The sequence below is a fragment of the Octopus sinensis genome, linkage group LG7 (genome assembly GCF_006345805.1).
Source record: "Octopus sinensis linkage group LG7, ASM634580v1, whole genome shotgun sequence".
NCBI classification, from domain to species: domain Eukaryota; kingdom Metazoa; phylum Mollusca; class Cephalopoda; order Octopoda; family Octopodidae; genus Octopus; species Octopus sinensis.
Window position 1 is genome coordinate 39656993 of NC_043003.1, and position 18024 is coordinate 39675016.

The 18024-nt window shown below is 37.8% G+C and overlaps 1 protein-coding gene across 2 annotated transcripts in view; it reads right to left on the minus strand.

Annotated features, from left to right (window-relative positions):
• The window catches only part of LOC115214188 (dynein heavy chain 3, axonemal-like), a 257372-nt gene that overhangs the window by 196263 nt on the left and 43085 nt on the right, over positions 1–18024 (minus strand). For both annotated transcript variants that reach the window (XM_036504718.1, XM_029783288.2), the window contains exons 4-10: positions 16475–16562; positions 14034–14148; positions 11493–11682; positions 7375–7450; positions 4984–5103; positions 3626–3751; positions 388–583 (exon numbers count right to left, since the gene is read on the minus strand). In XM_036504718.1, the coding sequence (XP_036360611.1) occupies positions 388–583; positions 3626–3751; positions 4984–5103; positions 7375–7450; positions 11493–11682; positions 14034–14148; positions 16475–16562 (911 nt within the window). The remainder of the gene's footprint in view (positions 1–387; positions 584–3625; positions 3752–4983; positions 5104–7374; positions 7451–11492; positions 11683–14033; positions 14149–16474; positions 16563–18024) is intronic.

Consider the following 18024-nt stretch of genomic DNA (forward strand, 5'->3'; position numbering starts at 1 on the left):
ATTTTATCCCCACTTAAACATGGATGCATGGGTGTTCTGTTAGAACAAGCTATACTGCAGTAGATACCATGAGAGAAACTGTCACATTGGCTTTAAGTGCAAAATGCACTCTTGTTAATATCGGTAGTGGGGGAGATAAATCCCCAACATCACCAGATCAAGATCAATATCTTGTGGTATTTAGTTACATCCCATTAAGTTCAAGGCAAAGCTGAGTTTAAACTTTCAACTTTTTGAGATCAGTACCAGTTAAGTACAGAAGAGTTTATTAAACTACAACAACAACAGCTGCCACCACCACTCTTTGTTCACTGATTAAGCAATTAAAAAATATATCAATTATACTGAATTTAGGCAGCAACAGAGAAAATACAAATGAATACTTACATAATGGATTTCAAAAAATGAAAGAAAGTCTTTGAGGGAATTAATGATAATGCTTCTGAGCTGGAGGGACATTAAAGATTCAACACTGGAGAAAAATTTCTGCACCATTTCTAATGAGTCGACATTATTCTGGGGTACAAGATGGTACCAGAGATCTTTTTGGTTTAGAAATACTTGCGCACAGGTTGGTAACCATCTGGAACATGGAACATAAACAAGGAGAGATGAAAACAGAAACATATATAAAGAAAGGATCCTCTAAGTGAGCAATTCTTGATGCTTCTGAGGTTGCAAGGTGGCTATTGTGATGTGATGTTCATGTAAGCCTGTCTTAGATTGTGATGGGAGACCTGAAAAATAATGCTCTTTAGGCAACTTTTGCTCACCTTCACATTGTTTCTGTTGAAGTGCTTGTCATATTTATAGATAGACGTAAAATGATTACTTAACAGAGACAGGAAAATTTTAGCTATGTTAGTGCTTGTGCTCATGCTGTATGGTAAGTTGAACCAAATTAATTTCTCTTCTTGGTTCATCTAGTGTGTGTGTGTGTGTGTGTGTGTGTGTGTAAGGTGGGGACACTCTATATACTATTTTCTCACCAAAAACACTACTTCTAATTTATGCAAGAACTATGATTGTAGGTGATACAATTGAAAATAAATATCCTTCTCACAAAATAGATTAAAAATTCTTCTACTTACGCTATCTATGAGGGTTCTTAATAATAGCTGGAGAGATTTTTGTGTATGTTCATGGCTTGATTGTTTCTTTAAGTGTATGTTTGCCTGTAATTAGATCTAGTGCAAAGCCTAAAATGTTAATTCTACATTGGTGTTAATGATGATATTTATATTGTGTTCCTTAAATATACCTATCAGATTTTAATTAAATTTATCCATGTAATATTTTTTGGTATTATAGAAAATCTATAAACTGTTGTATCTATTACAGTCCAGAGCTAAAGAGAATGGTTCATCTGTTGTGAATGGTTAAGACAAAAAACTTGACAGGCTCAGAGATTTTCAATCATTTTTGTAACTGTAGGTGTCCTTTTAAAATAAGCGCAGCTTCTTAACATTGATTACAATCCTACTCATGATGTCCCTAATAGTGATGAGTGCTTTCCTGTGTCCATGGCTCTCATGAGAGAATTAAATATAGATGGATAAAAATTTATTATATTGAACTGGCTAAGTCCACAGAGTACTTTGTTTCCTACGCTATCAAATCTATTGACAATAACCGTAATGAAGTTACATTGAACTGATCTCTTGGAGTTTCTAATTTAAAAGTAGATCTTATCAAGTTTATACTTACCAACTAGATACAATTTATTTTCGGAGGGTTTTATTAATCTACACGAGTTGGATAGAAGTTATACTTATGATCCTTAAGAGTAATATCAGGTGTGAAGCATTCCAGATGATCTTCCATTTTAAGTTGAAAGTGTAAGCTTTTACTGCTTTGTGATGCAGTTAATGAGGTTAGTTTTTTTTTTGTTTTTTCTTTTGTATGTTTTGCTAATGTTGTCTAACAGAAGTTTACAGTGTGCAATACTATTTCTTATTTTCTATCTTTTGCTTCATCTTAGCAACACTTGCCAAATTATGAGAATCATGAGTACAACTCATGATGATGATGATGATGATGAGTATAAGTTTAACTTATACAAACAAACATTTTTTAAAACTTTTTTAGTTATTTTTCATCTTTTATCTTTTACTTGTTTCAGTCATTAGATTGTGGCCATGCTGGAGTACATCCTTGAAGAATCTTTATTCAAATGAATTGATCACAGTACATATTTTCTTTTCAAGCCTGGTACTTATTCCATCACTCTCTTTCACCAAACCACTAAGGTATGAGGATATAAACACATGAACACCTAATGTCAAGCAGTGGTGGGGGACAAACACAAACACAAAGATCTACCAAACGCCAACCCCCACCATATATATATATATATATATATATATATATACATATATATAGAGAGAGGTGGGTGTGTGGTAAGTAGCTTGCTTCCCAACCACATGGTTCCAGGTTCAGTCCCACTGCGTGGCACCTTGGGCAAGTGTCTTCTACTATAGCCTCGGGCCAACCAAAGCCTTGTGAGTGGATTTGGTAGACAGAAACTGAAAGAAGCTCATTGTATATATGTATATGTGTGTGTGTGTGTGTTCGTCTCCCCAACATCGCTTGACAACCGATGCTGGTGTGTTTATGTCCCCATAACTTAACAGTTCGGCAAAAGTGACCGATAGAATAAGTAGCAGGCTTACAAAGAATAAGTCCTGGAGTCAATTCGCTTGACTAAAGGCGGTGCTCCAGCATGGCCACAGTCAAATGACTGAAACAAGTAAAAGAGTAAGAGTAAAAGTGTATATATATACATATATATATATATATAATAAGATAACTACGGAGATGTACTTGCATAGCAAGTGATTTGATCTGAGATCGTGTGCTGAAACGAAAACAATTGCAGCGTGGAAGGTGTTTGTAAGCCATTTAAGAAACACACAAAAGCCGTTAGATACAGCACGGATTTTTGTCAGTGAACAGGTCGCGGTCTTAAAGCAACGAAAATATTTTGACAAATTAAACTTAAATGTTGAAGTGAATCGAACGGCTTTTGTGTGTTTCTTAAATGGCTTACAAACACCTTCCACGCTGCAATTGTTAATAAGATAACATTATTAATAAAAATAATAATAATAAAGTAGCCAGCAAGCTTAACCAATATAGGTAAACATAATAAAGATTTAAGATATAAAAAATATATACCAGCTATGAATGTTTTGTCTTCTTTCTAGCATAGCTGGTATATATTTTTAATACCCTAAATTTATATATGTATGTATACATACATACATATATGTGTGTGTGTGTGCGTGTATGTGTGTGTATACAACAGGCTTCTTTCAGTTTCCATCTACCAAATCCACTCACAAAGCTTCAGTCAGCTATAACAGAAGACACTTGCCCAAGGTGCCATGCAGTGAAATTGAACTTGGAACCATGTGGTTGGGAAGCAAGCTTCTTACCACACAGCCCAGTTGGAACTCTGTTACAAAAAAAAATCAGTTCAATTTTTTACCCTTTGATTCATTATTTTTGTCTTAATTTACTACAGGGACTGAACTCAGGTGTAGCATATCATCTCTGGATACAACAACCTTTATTCATGATCACAATAGAACGTATCATTATTCTGCAAAAAAGGCAAACTTACACGGTTTGAAGTTCAGTTCGGCATTTTAAGCACTGATTTTTAATGACACTCTGAAAGTCTTCTGGTAATAAAGGAAGTTTCATTTCCATCAATTCTGCAAGGTTGACGAACCGCAAATTTTCAAATCTACCAAACAATAAAGAAGAAAAACAATAAGTTATGCTAAAATGCAAACTTTTCCTGAGTTACAAGCAGCTTTGACTATCATCATCATCATCACCATTTCTATTTTCACCTTCACCACCACCAACACTTATACCATAGGAAACGTCTACATTGTCACTTAACCCTTTCTTTACCAACCCGGCTGAAACCAGCTCTGGTTTTGTAGTACAAATGTTTTGTTCTCATAAGTTTTGAATTAAAATCTTTCACCAAACCTTAGTCACAATTTATGTTCTTAACACGAGCTTAATGATAAGTAAGTTATTTTACTAAATTATTTGTTATATTTTAAATAATGGAAAGAAACACAGAGCATCTCAAAATAAATATGGTAACAAAAGGGTTAAGCTGTGAGAAATAGTAGCTAAATTCATTCAAACCACATGCAGTTATCTTTGAAAAGGGAAAATAGTTTGGACGATGTATTGATTACACAAAAGAAGGATTGCCCCATGTTAAACTACAATACTATAAGCAACAATAATACCAACACCAAACCACAATTTCCAGTCCTGCACCATCACCACACTACTCTCTCATGCAGCCACCAAAAAATTAATTGATCTAGTAGAAATAACAGTCAAATCTTTCTATATTGTCTTTTAAAAATAAAAAGGACACATTGTAAAAAGTATGTCTATGTCTAAAAATCAAGACTGTGTAGTAACAGAAGGAATGTCTTTAGCCCTTTCATTACCGTATTTATTTTGAGATGCTCTGTGTTTCTTTCCATTAATTTTAGGCGCGGGCATGGCTGTGTGGTTAGGGAGCTTGCTTCCTAGCTACATGGTTTCAGGGTTCAGTCCCACTGCGTAGCACTTTGGGTAGGTGTCTTCTGCTATAGCCCCGAGCCGACCAAAGCTTTGTGATTGAATTCGGCAGGCAGAAGTTACTGCCGTGTGTGTACATGTGCGTGTAGGTGCTTGTGCCTCTCCGAAAGAGAGAGAGGGATATCAAAGAATTTAGTAAAATAACTTAATTACCATTAAGCTAATGTTGGGAACATAAATTGTGACTAAGGTTTGGTGGAAGATTTTAATTCAAAACTTAAGAAAACAAAGCATTTGTACTACAAAGCCAGAGGCGGTTTCAGCCAGGTTGGTAATGAAAGGGTTAGTGATAGATTTTCCTGAGCAAAGCTGACTTGAAACTAAACACCACCAGATCTACAATGAGAAAGAAAAAGTACTTACTGTTTGCACCAAATACTTTGCAGCTCCAGCATGACGGGGTTGATGGCAAATAAAGAGACAAGGTTGAAGTGTTTTAATACAAGGTAGGAATTGTGCCATGGTATAGGGGCTCTGATCACTCTGTTAAAGATACAGATAGGTATAAAGACATATATTCAATTGTTTAATTATATAGTAATGTGTGTATCAGATTGGAGCCTGGTGTAGCCATTTGGCTCGCCAGTCCCCAGTCAAACCGTCCGACCCATGGCAGCATGGAAAGCGGACGTTAAACGATGATGATGATGATGATGATAAAGTATGATTTGGATGAAGTTCAGCTGTTCTTTCTTACAGGTTGAGTGACCACTTTGGGGTTGTTATTGTTGTGGCTACCATTTCTAACAGAATTATAGAATGCTACTTATAGGCTCACATACATATGCATATATATGTATGTAATACCGACTCATAAGGCCCAGTTTCCAGGATTTTGTGGCACATATATTCCCCTGGATGGGATGCCGGTCCATTGCAGGATTACTCATTTTTGCCAGCTGAGTGGACTGGAGCAACATGAAATGAAGTGTTTTGCTCAAGAACACTGCGTCACCTGATCCAGGAATCAAAACCACCCTAACCACTAAACCATGCACATCCACTTTATATATGAATATATATATATACACACACACACACACACATACATATATATATATATATATATATATATATATATATATATATATATATATACATACATACATATATATATATTTCTACTCAGAGTTCCATACTATGTACAATACTTCAGGTGACTAAAAAATATAAGTACCAGATGAATCTGGTTCAGGGATACATGGAGGAACACATGCTCCATGCTATTGAAAAAATATTAAGAAATACAGAAACAGGAATTGACACACCTTATACATTCCAAAGCAATAAGTACCAACTATTATCCCACAGTGGGTACAACGTTAATTACATTCTCTTTCAGAGTAATCCTTTAGCATTTAAAACCAACCATATCAGACCCAAAAATTCTGCCTGTTTTATGCTAAAACTGACTAGTGTTATTCTAAAAATAAACAATTACATCATCTTGAAGCTATGAGATAATACAAGATTAATTCAAAACAATATGAATAAATAAAGATCCTATTTGACAAATTAATCTGAATGCAAAAGGTTAAATATCTAAATATTTCCTCTACAATACATCATTATGTCCATTTTTTGTCTGCTTTTCATATTATTAAGGGTCAGATAAGTCAGACTGATCAAGAAATAACATCTCACTTATACATTCCATATCATGGTCCAGTTTTTATGGTTGGATGCCTTTCCTATCACCAACCACTTTAGTGAATTTGAGTGCATTTCTTTCGTGGCACCAACACTAAAGAGGTTACTATTTCCTTGATAAGACTTCAGGCTACTGTCAACCTTTTGCCTTTGTTCATTAACCACTTTACAGCCTACTTCTTGTCCAGTATAAAAAAACCAAAATAGTACCCCAAGCCAATATTGGAGTCTTTATGATCACTTGGACCTGCTAGAAATAGAAGCCTAATTTCTCTCAAATCACACTCCACCATCTTAAATCTTTTGATACCTCCAATTTCAATATAAAACCTCTGATCTTAAAGATTTCATATTTGAATTAAACCCTTTAAACATAATTTTATCAAAGACCATTTTTGTTATGTTCTAATTACCAACAGAATACTGGCAGAGTTAATTATTCTGTTAAATTCTCACAAATTCTTGATTATTTACAAAAAACATGTAATGTATTTATTCAAGATATGGTAACAAAAGGGTTAGAAAATGTAAGACACATTAGATAATCTAGTCTTAAGTACACTATGTTTGAAAATCAAAGATGGGATAGCCAAAGAAGAAATGTCTTTGGTCTACGGTCTGTTTGATTCGAGCTGGCATGAACTAACCAACAACAATGACAACAGTTACCCCAACACTGATGTCATCTGCTTCACAAGAGTATCACAATTAGTAGCCAGTTCTGGTACTGGGATAAGAACTCCTAATCCTTCACTCAGAAGTTTGCCAAAATAATGTATTCTATTGATTTCTACAGACCTATTAAAATATATCATCATCATCATCGTTTAACGTCCATTTTCCATGCTAGCATGGGTTGGATGGTTCAACTGGGGTCTGGGAAGCCAGAAGGCTGCGCCAGGCCCAGTCTGATCTGGCAGTGTTTCTACAGCTGGATGCCCTTCCTAACGCCAACCACTCCGTGAGTGTAGTCAATAAATGTTATTCTTTCTTTCTTTTAACCCTCTCCTTCACCTTACATTATATTATAAGATGTTTCAGTAAGTTAATGATAGCCAATACAATTAGAATTTTAATCTAGGACAATAAGATTTAGAAACTTACCTGTGAGGGAAGGGCACTGGAACCCATGCAATATGCAACCTCTTTTTCTCTCGTGGATCTTTCAAGATATAATCCACTGAAACAGAGATAAAATGAATGCAGCGTTATATTATGCAGAGGTATGCAGTCAAGGCTGTGTTTTCCTTCTGCCATAAATAAGAAAGCTATCTACATAAATGAACCTTTCACTCACTAAGTCATAAAACACTACTAAGAGATCCCCTAATAAAGGAGCCTATAAGCAGCAATCTATCATTCTGTTAGAAATGGTAGCCACAACAATAACAACCCTAAAGTTGTGCTACACAACAATAACAACCCCAAAATAGTCACTCAACCTGTAAGAAATAACAGCTGAATCTCCTCCAAATCATACTTTATCATCATCATCATCATCATCATCATCGTTTAATATCCGCTTTCCATGCTGGCATGGGTTGGACGATTTGACTGAGGACTGGCGAGCCAGATGGCTGCACCAGGCTCCAATCTGATCTGGCAGGGTTTCTACAGCTGGATGCCCTTCCTTATGCCAACTACTCCAAGAGTATAGTGGGTTCTTTTATGTGCCACTGGCATGTAGGCCAGTCAGGCAGTACTGGCAACGGTCACACTCAAATGGTATTTTTTACGTATCACCTGCACAGGAGCCAGTCCAGCGGCACTGGCAACAACCTTGCTCGAATGTTGTTTTTCACATGCCACAAGGAAGATTATGCAAGCCAGCAAAACTATATGGGATGGTCTCATTTTGGACATCTTTCATCATAGGTCAGCTGGATCACAGTTTAACTGAAGATAAACAACAATCACTACTGTGTATTCTTTCTGTCCCTTCTATTGATTGGTATCTGCTCCTGTAAATTTGTTGATCAAATAAAACCCACTGAAACACATTTGTCTCATTTCTCTCTCCATTTCCCCCTCATCTTAAATAGTTCTCAAACTATAGCTCCTACACAAATTTTCCCAACTCTTTCTACCTCAAGAACAGCATCTTGCCCATTGACCCCCACCTATATCATATGTGTTCTCCTCCAGCAATCATCATCATCATCATTTAGCACCTGTTTTCCATGCTGGCTGGGGTAAGATGGTTTGACTGCAACTGGTAAGCCAGAGAGTTGCACCAGGCTCCAGTTTGTTGTGGCTTGATTTCTATGGCTGTATACCCTTCCTAACACCAACTACTTCATAGAGTGTATTGGGTGTCTTTTATGTGTCATCGGCATAGGTGAACATTTTGCAATTGACCTCTCTCTGATATTCAGTCAGAATGGGCACAGAAAGGTTATAGGCTCTGTTATTCCTACTCAGACTAAACTATACATTAAGAAACACTGAAAATACAGACAAAAACACCTGAGGATTCAAACACAATAAAAAATCACCCTTCCTAAATATACCCTAAACTCACATTCTAAGATACTTGACATGCATCAGGGACACCACACTCAAAATATACACAAACTACTGACAGGGGTGTAAACATGAGAAGATAATCTGTACTCTTCAAATGAAGTCATTGCCAAATCTGTCTTGCACCAAATTAAATTCACTCTTTTCTTAAACCCCACCATCAGAAATACAATGAACATTCAGAAGACGTCATCATCGCCATCACCGCCATTGCTGCCACCACTACCGCCATCACTGTCACCATCATCATCATTTAATGTCTGCTTTCCATTCTGGTATGGGTTGGATGGTTTAGCAGGGCTGCGCTGAGTTCCAGTGTCAGCTTTGGCATGTTTTCTACAGGCAGATGCCCATCCTAACACCAACCACTCTAAAAAGGGTAAAGGAGAAAGACCTTCTTCGGTCATGAATGACCATGGGATTTCACCTAGAAAGTTACCCTCTGAGGCACAAGTCTGGTCAAGGTTGTTTATGGAAGACCAGCAGTCGGCCATGCATGCCAGCCTCCTCTCTCCACACCACCGATATTATCTAAAGGAAAAGCAAAGGCCAATACTGCTTGCCACCTGTGACATCGCAACTCATTTCTACATTTGAGTGAACTGGAGCAATGTGAAATAAAGTGTCTTGCTTAAAAACACAACACACAGTCCAGTCCAGGAATCAAACTCTCTACCTCATGATCGTGGGCCCGACGCTTTAACTACTGAGCCATGTGCCTTCACCAACCACCACCCTACAGTGCATATCAATGGAGTTGCCAAGACAGAAGAGAACAAGAAAGAGAAAAGCTTCTATGACTAAGTGGGGCAGGGAATATTAGAAAGGGGGAAGAGGGGAAGTGGCTTTATGCCAGGTGCTGAGGAGCTAAAGTATGATAGAGGAACAAGGACAATTGTCTTGCTATAGAAGAGATATAGAAACTAATTGCAAAATGAAAAAGAAAATTAAAAAGCCACTGTCCAACTGCTATACATATCACACAAATGCTACACATATCAAGCAATCTTGTGCCACATGCAACCCTAGTCACGGAAAGCTGTGGGTGCAACTAGAGCTCAATGGTGGAAAAAAATCAAACAGCGTTTCAACTCTGCATGAGTATATGTGTGTGCATATAAAATGGAGTCATGTAAATGTTGTGTGTGTGTGTGTGTGTGCGTGTGCAATGGTAGTGGGATGGTGAACATTCAACGCTGAATTAAACAGTATTTTAACTCTGTATGAGTGTATGTGTGCTCATGTACAAGGGAAGTATGTGAATGTTTGTATCTGTGATTATATATTGTACCTTATTTATATATAAAATACTACAATTAGCTGTCATTTTTGATGGTACGGGGCCAGCTAGTAATAATAATAATGAACTTACTGTATACAGTGCTCAAGTGCATTGGAACTCTTCAGCAAAAGTAACCAAAAACTGCATGAGCAATACATTGAATAATGCACAGGAAGTGATCAGTGAATAAATCTTTAAACCAAATGGGGGTGGGAGGCATCAGGTGTACTGTTGCCGAATTTCAGGAAGCACAGAAGTTTTGAAGGATGTAGTGTCTCCACAGCTAACAACTGATGCAGGTAGTTTTTTATTCCATGCTCCAGCAATTCTGAGTATGAAAGTATGTTTCTGATAGTTATAGGTGTTGTGTTGCTTTTAATTTTGTAAGCATGTCCATGAGTGTTTGACATGAAATTCACAAAGATGCCCAAAGTTGTTGTTGAAAAGATGATGGATAACCTTGTGGGTATATACCAAGTCAGTTGCCAGATGTCAGAGCTTTAATGTGTCCATGCCCAGGGAAGCAAGACATTCAGAGTATGGTTGATGCCAGGCAGCAGGTTTTCATCTGGTTGCACATTTCTGAACAGTTTCTAAGTGATCATGCTAACATGGAAAGCAGACATTAAACGATAATGATGATGAAGATATGCCAAGCAAGAGAGGGGTTCCAGATTGGTGATACAAACATACTATAGACACACTCTTTCACTCTTTTACTTGTTTCAGTCATTTGACTGCAGCCATGCTGGAGCACTGCCTTTTAGTCGAGCAAATCTACCCCAGGACTTACTCTTTGTAAGCCTAGTACTTATTCTATCGGTCTCTTTTTGCCGAACTGCTAAGTTACGGGGACATAAACACAACAGCATCAGTTGTCAAGTGATGTTGTGGGGACAAACACACACACATATATATATATACATTTATACGATGGGCTTCTTTCAGTTTCCTTCTTCCAAATCCATTCACAAGGCTTTGGTCAGCCTGAGGCTGTAGTAGAAGACACTTGCCCAAGGTGCCACACAGTGGGACTGAACCCGGAACCATGTGGTTGGGAAGCAAGCTACTTACCACCCAGCCACTCAGCTTTAAATAGATAACTGGAGAGCAACTGACAAAGATCTTAGTGAGTGATGCTAAGACACACTCAGCTTTCTTCACAATCTTAGAGATGGGGTTTGTCCAATACAGATCGCTGTTGATAATAATACCCAGGTCATGTTCACAAACAGACTTCTTAAGATTGGTGTTTTTGAGGGAGTATATGAAAGCTGGGTTTTTTCCTCCGAGAATGCATGGTGAACACACATGTCTACAGCCAGCTTGAGTGCATCCAAAATTATAGTTACCTGACTGAAAAGTAAAATTGATACAAGAAAGCTGGATGCATTATATGCCTTATGTACTTACTCACCAATTGCCTTCCGTAAACTGAACATATAGTCGTGGGTCACTTCGGCCAGAAGTTCGATCTTTAGCTTGGACAGTTTTATTCCTGTGGTCAAACTTTTTGGAATCATCTGGTCAATTTTCTCAAACCACTCTTCTGGTGCTGGTGCTAGCATGCCGGATTTGATACCATTTTCAATGTAATAATAATAACGCTGAAGCGAAAGAAGAGAAATCAATCACAAAAATTCTTTAAATCAGAAAGATATAATATACATATATATATTTCATTTACATATTTCGTTTGCAAGATTCTTTATGTGAATTTGTGTGTTGAAGCATATTTTATTTGTCTGGGGAGAGACATTCTCTTTTAATGCCTTATTATTTAATATACTCACCAGTTCGGTTTCCACTCAATTACTTATTTATTCTTTCTAAAATTTTCATTGTGTCTTGCAACTTTTTCAATAGTTGTTTGAAAAGGTTGCAAGATGCAACGAAAATTTTAGAAAAATAAATAAGTAAATGAGTGGAAATCAAACTGGTGAGTGTGTTAAATAATAAGACATTAAAACAGAATGTCTCTCCCCGGACATAATATATATATATATATATATATATATACTCTTTTACTTATTTCAGTCATGTGACAGTGGCCATGCTGGAGCACCGCCTTTTGTCAAGCAAATCGACCCTAGGACTTATTCTTTGTAAGCCTAGTACTTATTCTATCGGTCTCTTATGCCGAACCACTAAGTTACGGGGACGTAAACATACCAGCATCAAGCAATGTTGGGGGGGGGACAAACACAGACACACAAACATATACACACACATACATATATATGACGGGCTTCTTTTAGTTTCTGTCTACCAAATCCACTCACAAGGCTTTGGTCGGCCCAAGGCTATAGTAAAAGACAGTTGCCCAAGGTGCCATACAGTGGGACTGAACCCGGAACCATGTGGTTGGTAAGCAAGCTACTTACCACACAGCCAATCCTATGCATGATTAGAATTCATGTTTAGCCCTTTTCATACCAACCTGCCCGAAACCAGTCTTAGATCTATGATACAAATTCATTTAAAGTGTGTGTGTGGTGTGTGTGTGTGTGTGTGTGTGGAGTGGCCATATATGTGCATGTGTGCACAACTGCCTATTCCATGATAAATTCATCAAGACCAAAGTGTCCACCACCTGTTGAAAATCTTACTTGACACCGAAGTGGAAGTCATATAGAGTGAAAACTCAGGGTAGAGACTATTACAGTAGTATTAGGGGAGAGAGAAAAAGGACACAGTTTAAGAGTTGGCAAGTTCTCTCTCTCAAGAGAGAGAGAGAGAGAATGTCCACAATTAAAAATTTACATATCATAAGTGCAGGTGTGGCTAAATGATAAGAAGCTTACTTCCCAACTGCATGGTTCCATGTTCAGTCCCACAGCATGGCACCTTGGGCAAGTGTCTTCTACTGACCAAAGCCTTGTGAGTAGATTTGCTAGACAGAAACTGAAAGAAGCCCATCATATATATATATATATATATATATATATATATATACACACACACATGTATATATGCATATATATGTATACCTATATGTTTTCTGCCTATTTATTTCTCTCTGGCACTCTAACCTTTCATCATTTGATACTGGATCACCTCCTCTAATGCCTCCTCTCTGTGGAAAGACACCTGCTTTTGTTTCTCTATCTCTTTGTCACACTCTAACCTTTCATCCTTTAACACAAGTTCCCCTCCGCAAAAGCCCCTACCCCTCTCATAATTCCTTGTCTTGTGAGTTACTTAGTTACCCTACCAGAGCTGGTGCCATGCATCCAGACCGCACTGTAAGATGGTTGGTGTTTGGAAAGGCATCCAGCTACAACAATCATGACAAAATTAACTGTGCTAGTGCCATGTAAAAAGCACTGAGTCCACTCTGCAGAGTGGTTGGTGTTAGGAAGGGCATCCAGCCGTAAAATCTCTGCCAAAACAGATACAGTAGCCTAGGGTAGTTTTTCTACCTTGCTGGCTCCTGTCATTCATCCTACCCATGCATGCATGGAAGATGGACATTAAATGATGATTATGATATCTGTGCACTTGTGTCTGTCTTTGTTCCCATCACCATTGCTTGACAACTGATGCTGGTGTGTTTACGTCCCTGTAACTTAGGGGTTTGGCAAAAGAGACTGATAGTACAAAGAATAAGTCCTAGGGTCAATTTGTTTGACTAAAACCCCTCAAGGTGGTGCTGCAGTCAAATGACTGAAACAAGTAAAAGAATAAAAGAATATCAGATTGAAGCATATTTATTTGGTTGGGTAGCTGGGTGCCTGTTATCCAGAATGATAAGTGTATTGTTCAGTATGTGTAAGCAGTACTCAAGTCAATGTGTGTTTTCTACTTGTATCTCCTTATTCCTTCTTATGAAACTGTCCAACCCATCTCAGGATGGAAAATCAACATTAAATGATTTCATCAATTTACACAGAACCTTTGAAGCATGCACGGGTATGCCCACCCCAAATGGAAGCATCTTATAGCTGATCAGACTCACCTGTAAATCTTGTGCTGATGGTTCACCATAATGAGATTTCTCTTCAGCTTCAATATCATGCATGATATCCAGCTGTTCATGAGGAGTCAATGCACGTTCTTCTAATAAAGGTAGGCTGCAACATTGTTATCAAAAAGATGTCAATATTTCATAAGACATAAAGAAAAATATAACCTATTTCTTTATTATCCACAAGGGGCTAAGCATAGATGGGACAAACAAGGACAGACATAGGTATTAAGTCGATTCCATCGACCCCAGTGCATAACTGGTACTTAATTTATCGACCCCGAAAGGATGAAAGGCAAAGTCAACCTTGGCGGAATTTGAACTCACAGCGTAACGACAGATGAAATACGGCTACGCATTTCGCCCGGCGTGCTCACCTGACTAGCATCTGTGCCAGCGGCACATAAAATGCATCATTTGAGCATAGCCAATGCCAGTACCTCCTGTGCCAGTGGTATATAAAGAGCACCATTCATACGTGGCTGAAGCCAGTGCCACCTGACTGGCACTTGTACTGGTGGCACATAAAAAGCACTATTCAAGCATGACCGATGCCAGTGCTACCTGACTGGCACCTGTGCTGGTGGCACGTAAAAAGCACCCACTACACTCTTAGAGTGGTTGGCGTTAGGAAAGGCATCCAGCTGTAGAAACCATGCCAGATCAGATTGGAGCCTGGTGCAGCCACCTGACTTGCCAGTCCTCAGTCAAAATCGTCCAACTCATGCCAGCATAGAAAGCAGATATTAAACAACAATGATGATGATGATGATGATGAGAATGATATTCAAAAGGTACACAATTCACATCTTAGCCTCACCTTTGTAGAGTATTGTATGCATGACCAAAACATTTTACTCACAGTGAATCAGGCGAATCACCAACTGCATAAATAGGTATCATGAGGAGGTGCAATTTGTTATATAATCAGTGGGTGAATTGTGCATCAGAGAAGTAAATGGTTAATTTAAATGTTACTTGATCTTGGTACCACTACACAGGAAGATCTCCTTATTAATGATGTTTCTACATCCCAATGGGTTAGGCACACGCACGCATGCATGCACACGCACACATACACACACAAGGAAGGCGCTAGTGAAATGTATGTATGTGGCAGTTTCAGTCTTGATTTTCCCCTTTTAGTGTTTAGTAAGACAGATATGTGGTCAACAGGATATAGTATTGAACTAGCAATTCATAGGTCTTGTGTTCAAATCCATTGTGAACATTTCAGCATTTGATTAGGCATTCTAGACACCTCAGTGCCACAAGCGAATCATCTTTGAAAGTAACATGGACCAACTGATATACTTTTCACACAGAGATTTTTCTCCCATCCATGTAACACATACACAAAAAAATGTAAAAAACAAACAGGACAAAGAAATGGTCTTTAAAAGCTTGCTTGGAACTACTGGAAACTTTTAGACATATTTTATTAACAGTTCAGTAGATCTGAGTTCAAAGCTTGCTTGAGACATGACAGATGAGTTCTCTTCTTGTTTTAGTATCTAATGTCAACTGGATATTCTGGGAAATATTATGTCTAGCTGATGAGCATCCTGTCTCATACAGGGTTTGACTAATTTGCTCCATGCAGTGAAACTGCACTGTTAAGCACTGATCTTGTGAGTAACAAAGGTTCATTTGTGAGACAGAGTGGGGAGAGAAAGGAAGAGAAAAGAGGGAGAAGGAGACAGAGAGGTGTAGATAATCAACTGAAAAGACAGCAGTTCTTATACTTTCACCAACATTATTAGAACTCCACTAATGCCATCCATAATTCAATAAGAGGTGGGTCATCCAAAGATGGATAGATATTTAGCCCATTATTTATTTTGTATGTTATAAGTATGTGGGTATTTTGGAAACACCTCCACAGAGTGATGACAGTTCCCTGCATAGTTACAGACTGCCCTTTGGCAAGACATAGCACCCATTCAGTCACCCTCTCAGGGATATGGTAATGTCATGAGACTGCAGTGTGGTGTAGAGGTAACGGAAGAACTCAACAGAGCCAATGGTGCTTCTTACATTGATGCTGAGCAGAGGAATCCTAGATTAACAATCAGGATCACCAATCTCTATCAAGAGAGTAACTGCAATACACTCAAGGAGGTGGCATCCATGGTAGTGTAATCAGCTAAGGAAAGATTCACTATGACTCAAGCTTCCAATTCAAATTCATAATAATGGGATTGGATGGTGATAGAGCGTCATGGGAATCCACAAAAGCATTGAAAAAAAATATTATAAGATGGGCAAATCTAGTAACTAGATTGATCATCTCATAACAGACAGAATGTTAGATGAGTGCGGGGAGTATAACAGGAAAAAGTATATGGGTGTTGGAAGACTTGGAAAAATTCTTGTACAGAGGAGATAGTCGTTAGGGATGCAGGTACACATAAAAACCAAAAACTACTTACATTTGAGAAGGTTGCTTTTCTGGTGTAACTCCTTTACTTGGTGCAAAGGCAGTTTTAGGTTTTTTTGCAGGAGGAACTACCTTATCGACTGAAGAGTTAATTCAAGAGTTGTAGACAACAGGTTGAGGAAGAGACAGAAAGGAAAAAAAGATGTGAGTTAATAGTTAGAAAATTACATAAGCTGAAAGTAATCGATAAAATTTATAAATCACAAAGAAACACAGTATTATAGTAATTTATCTCAAGCATATGAGTCAATTATTAAAATAAGAGCAGCTTTAGTTGCACTCAGCTTTGCATTATATACTTCCATAGTCAATAATATACTTACTAGGGCCAATTTAATCAATAAAATGTATGAATTCGTATCCTATATTTGAAAATATGCATTGACTAAATCATTACAGCATAAAAAAATGCCTTGCGGTATTTGTTCTAGTTCTTGGGATTCTGATTTCAAATGTAACAAGAATCAACTTTGCCTTTCATCCCTCCAAGGTCAATAACATAAAGCATAAATCAAGTACTGGGATGATGTAGCTGACTAATCCCTTCCTCTCAAAAATTCTGGTCTTGGGCCTATATTCAAAATAATTAATATTATTATTATTATTATTATTATTATAGACGTCGCATAGTATACAATATTGTGAGGTTGTTGATTGAAGATATTGTGTTTACCGAAGGTTTGTACTGTTTGTCAAATCACAACAAGGACTTGAGACAGACAGTACTTTATGCAATATGCATGCAGTTCCAAGTAATGCCGACTTTTGCAACACATCTAGATTGTAGCATATTTCTAAGGCTTTCAGATGATTTTTCAGATGATTTTTCAGATTGGGTGGTATTGAACCCAATGTTCCAGTGACAATAGGGATAACCTTTATGTTAAACTCTCATAGCTGCCACATCTTAGCGATCTCAATTCTCAGGTCTCCATATTTATCAACTTTTTCTCTTTCTTTCATGATGATATATTGATCTTCTGGCACTGCCATGTCGATTATTAGGCACTCTTGCTTGTCCCTCCTAAAGGTTACTCTATCCGGCCTTCAGTGCTCTAATACATTGTCTGTCTGGAAATCAAAGGCCCAGAGCATTTTTGCCTTCCCCTTTTTGGTGTACGTTGGCACCAAGCACCCGTAACCTCATATCCATACTTATGGCATAGTAACCAGGGGAGGTTTGGGGCTACTTTGTCGTGTCTATGCTTGTACTCTATATTATAGCAAGTTAAGGTTTACTACATCTTCTGTCAAATTTACAATGGGTTCTAATTACTGATTTCTAACACAGATTCAAGGCCTCAAATTTGGAGGCAAGTATAGTCAAATAGATCAACCCCAGTACTCATCTGGTGCTTATTTAACTGACCACTCCACCTCCTCTCAACCCCTGAAGGAGAAAAGGTAAAGTCAACCTCAGTAGCTTTTGAACTGAGAATGCAAAGATATGCAATTAAATTTTGTAAGACATTTATGTTCATCATTACACTGAGTGTAATCTACATAATAATGACATGTAAACATCTTATTCCACTGTCCAGC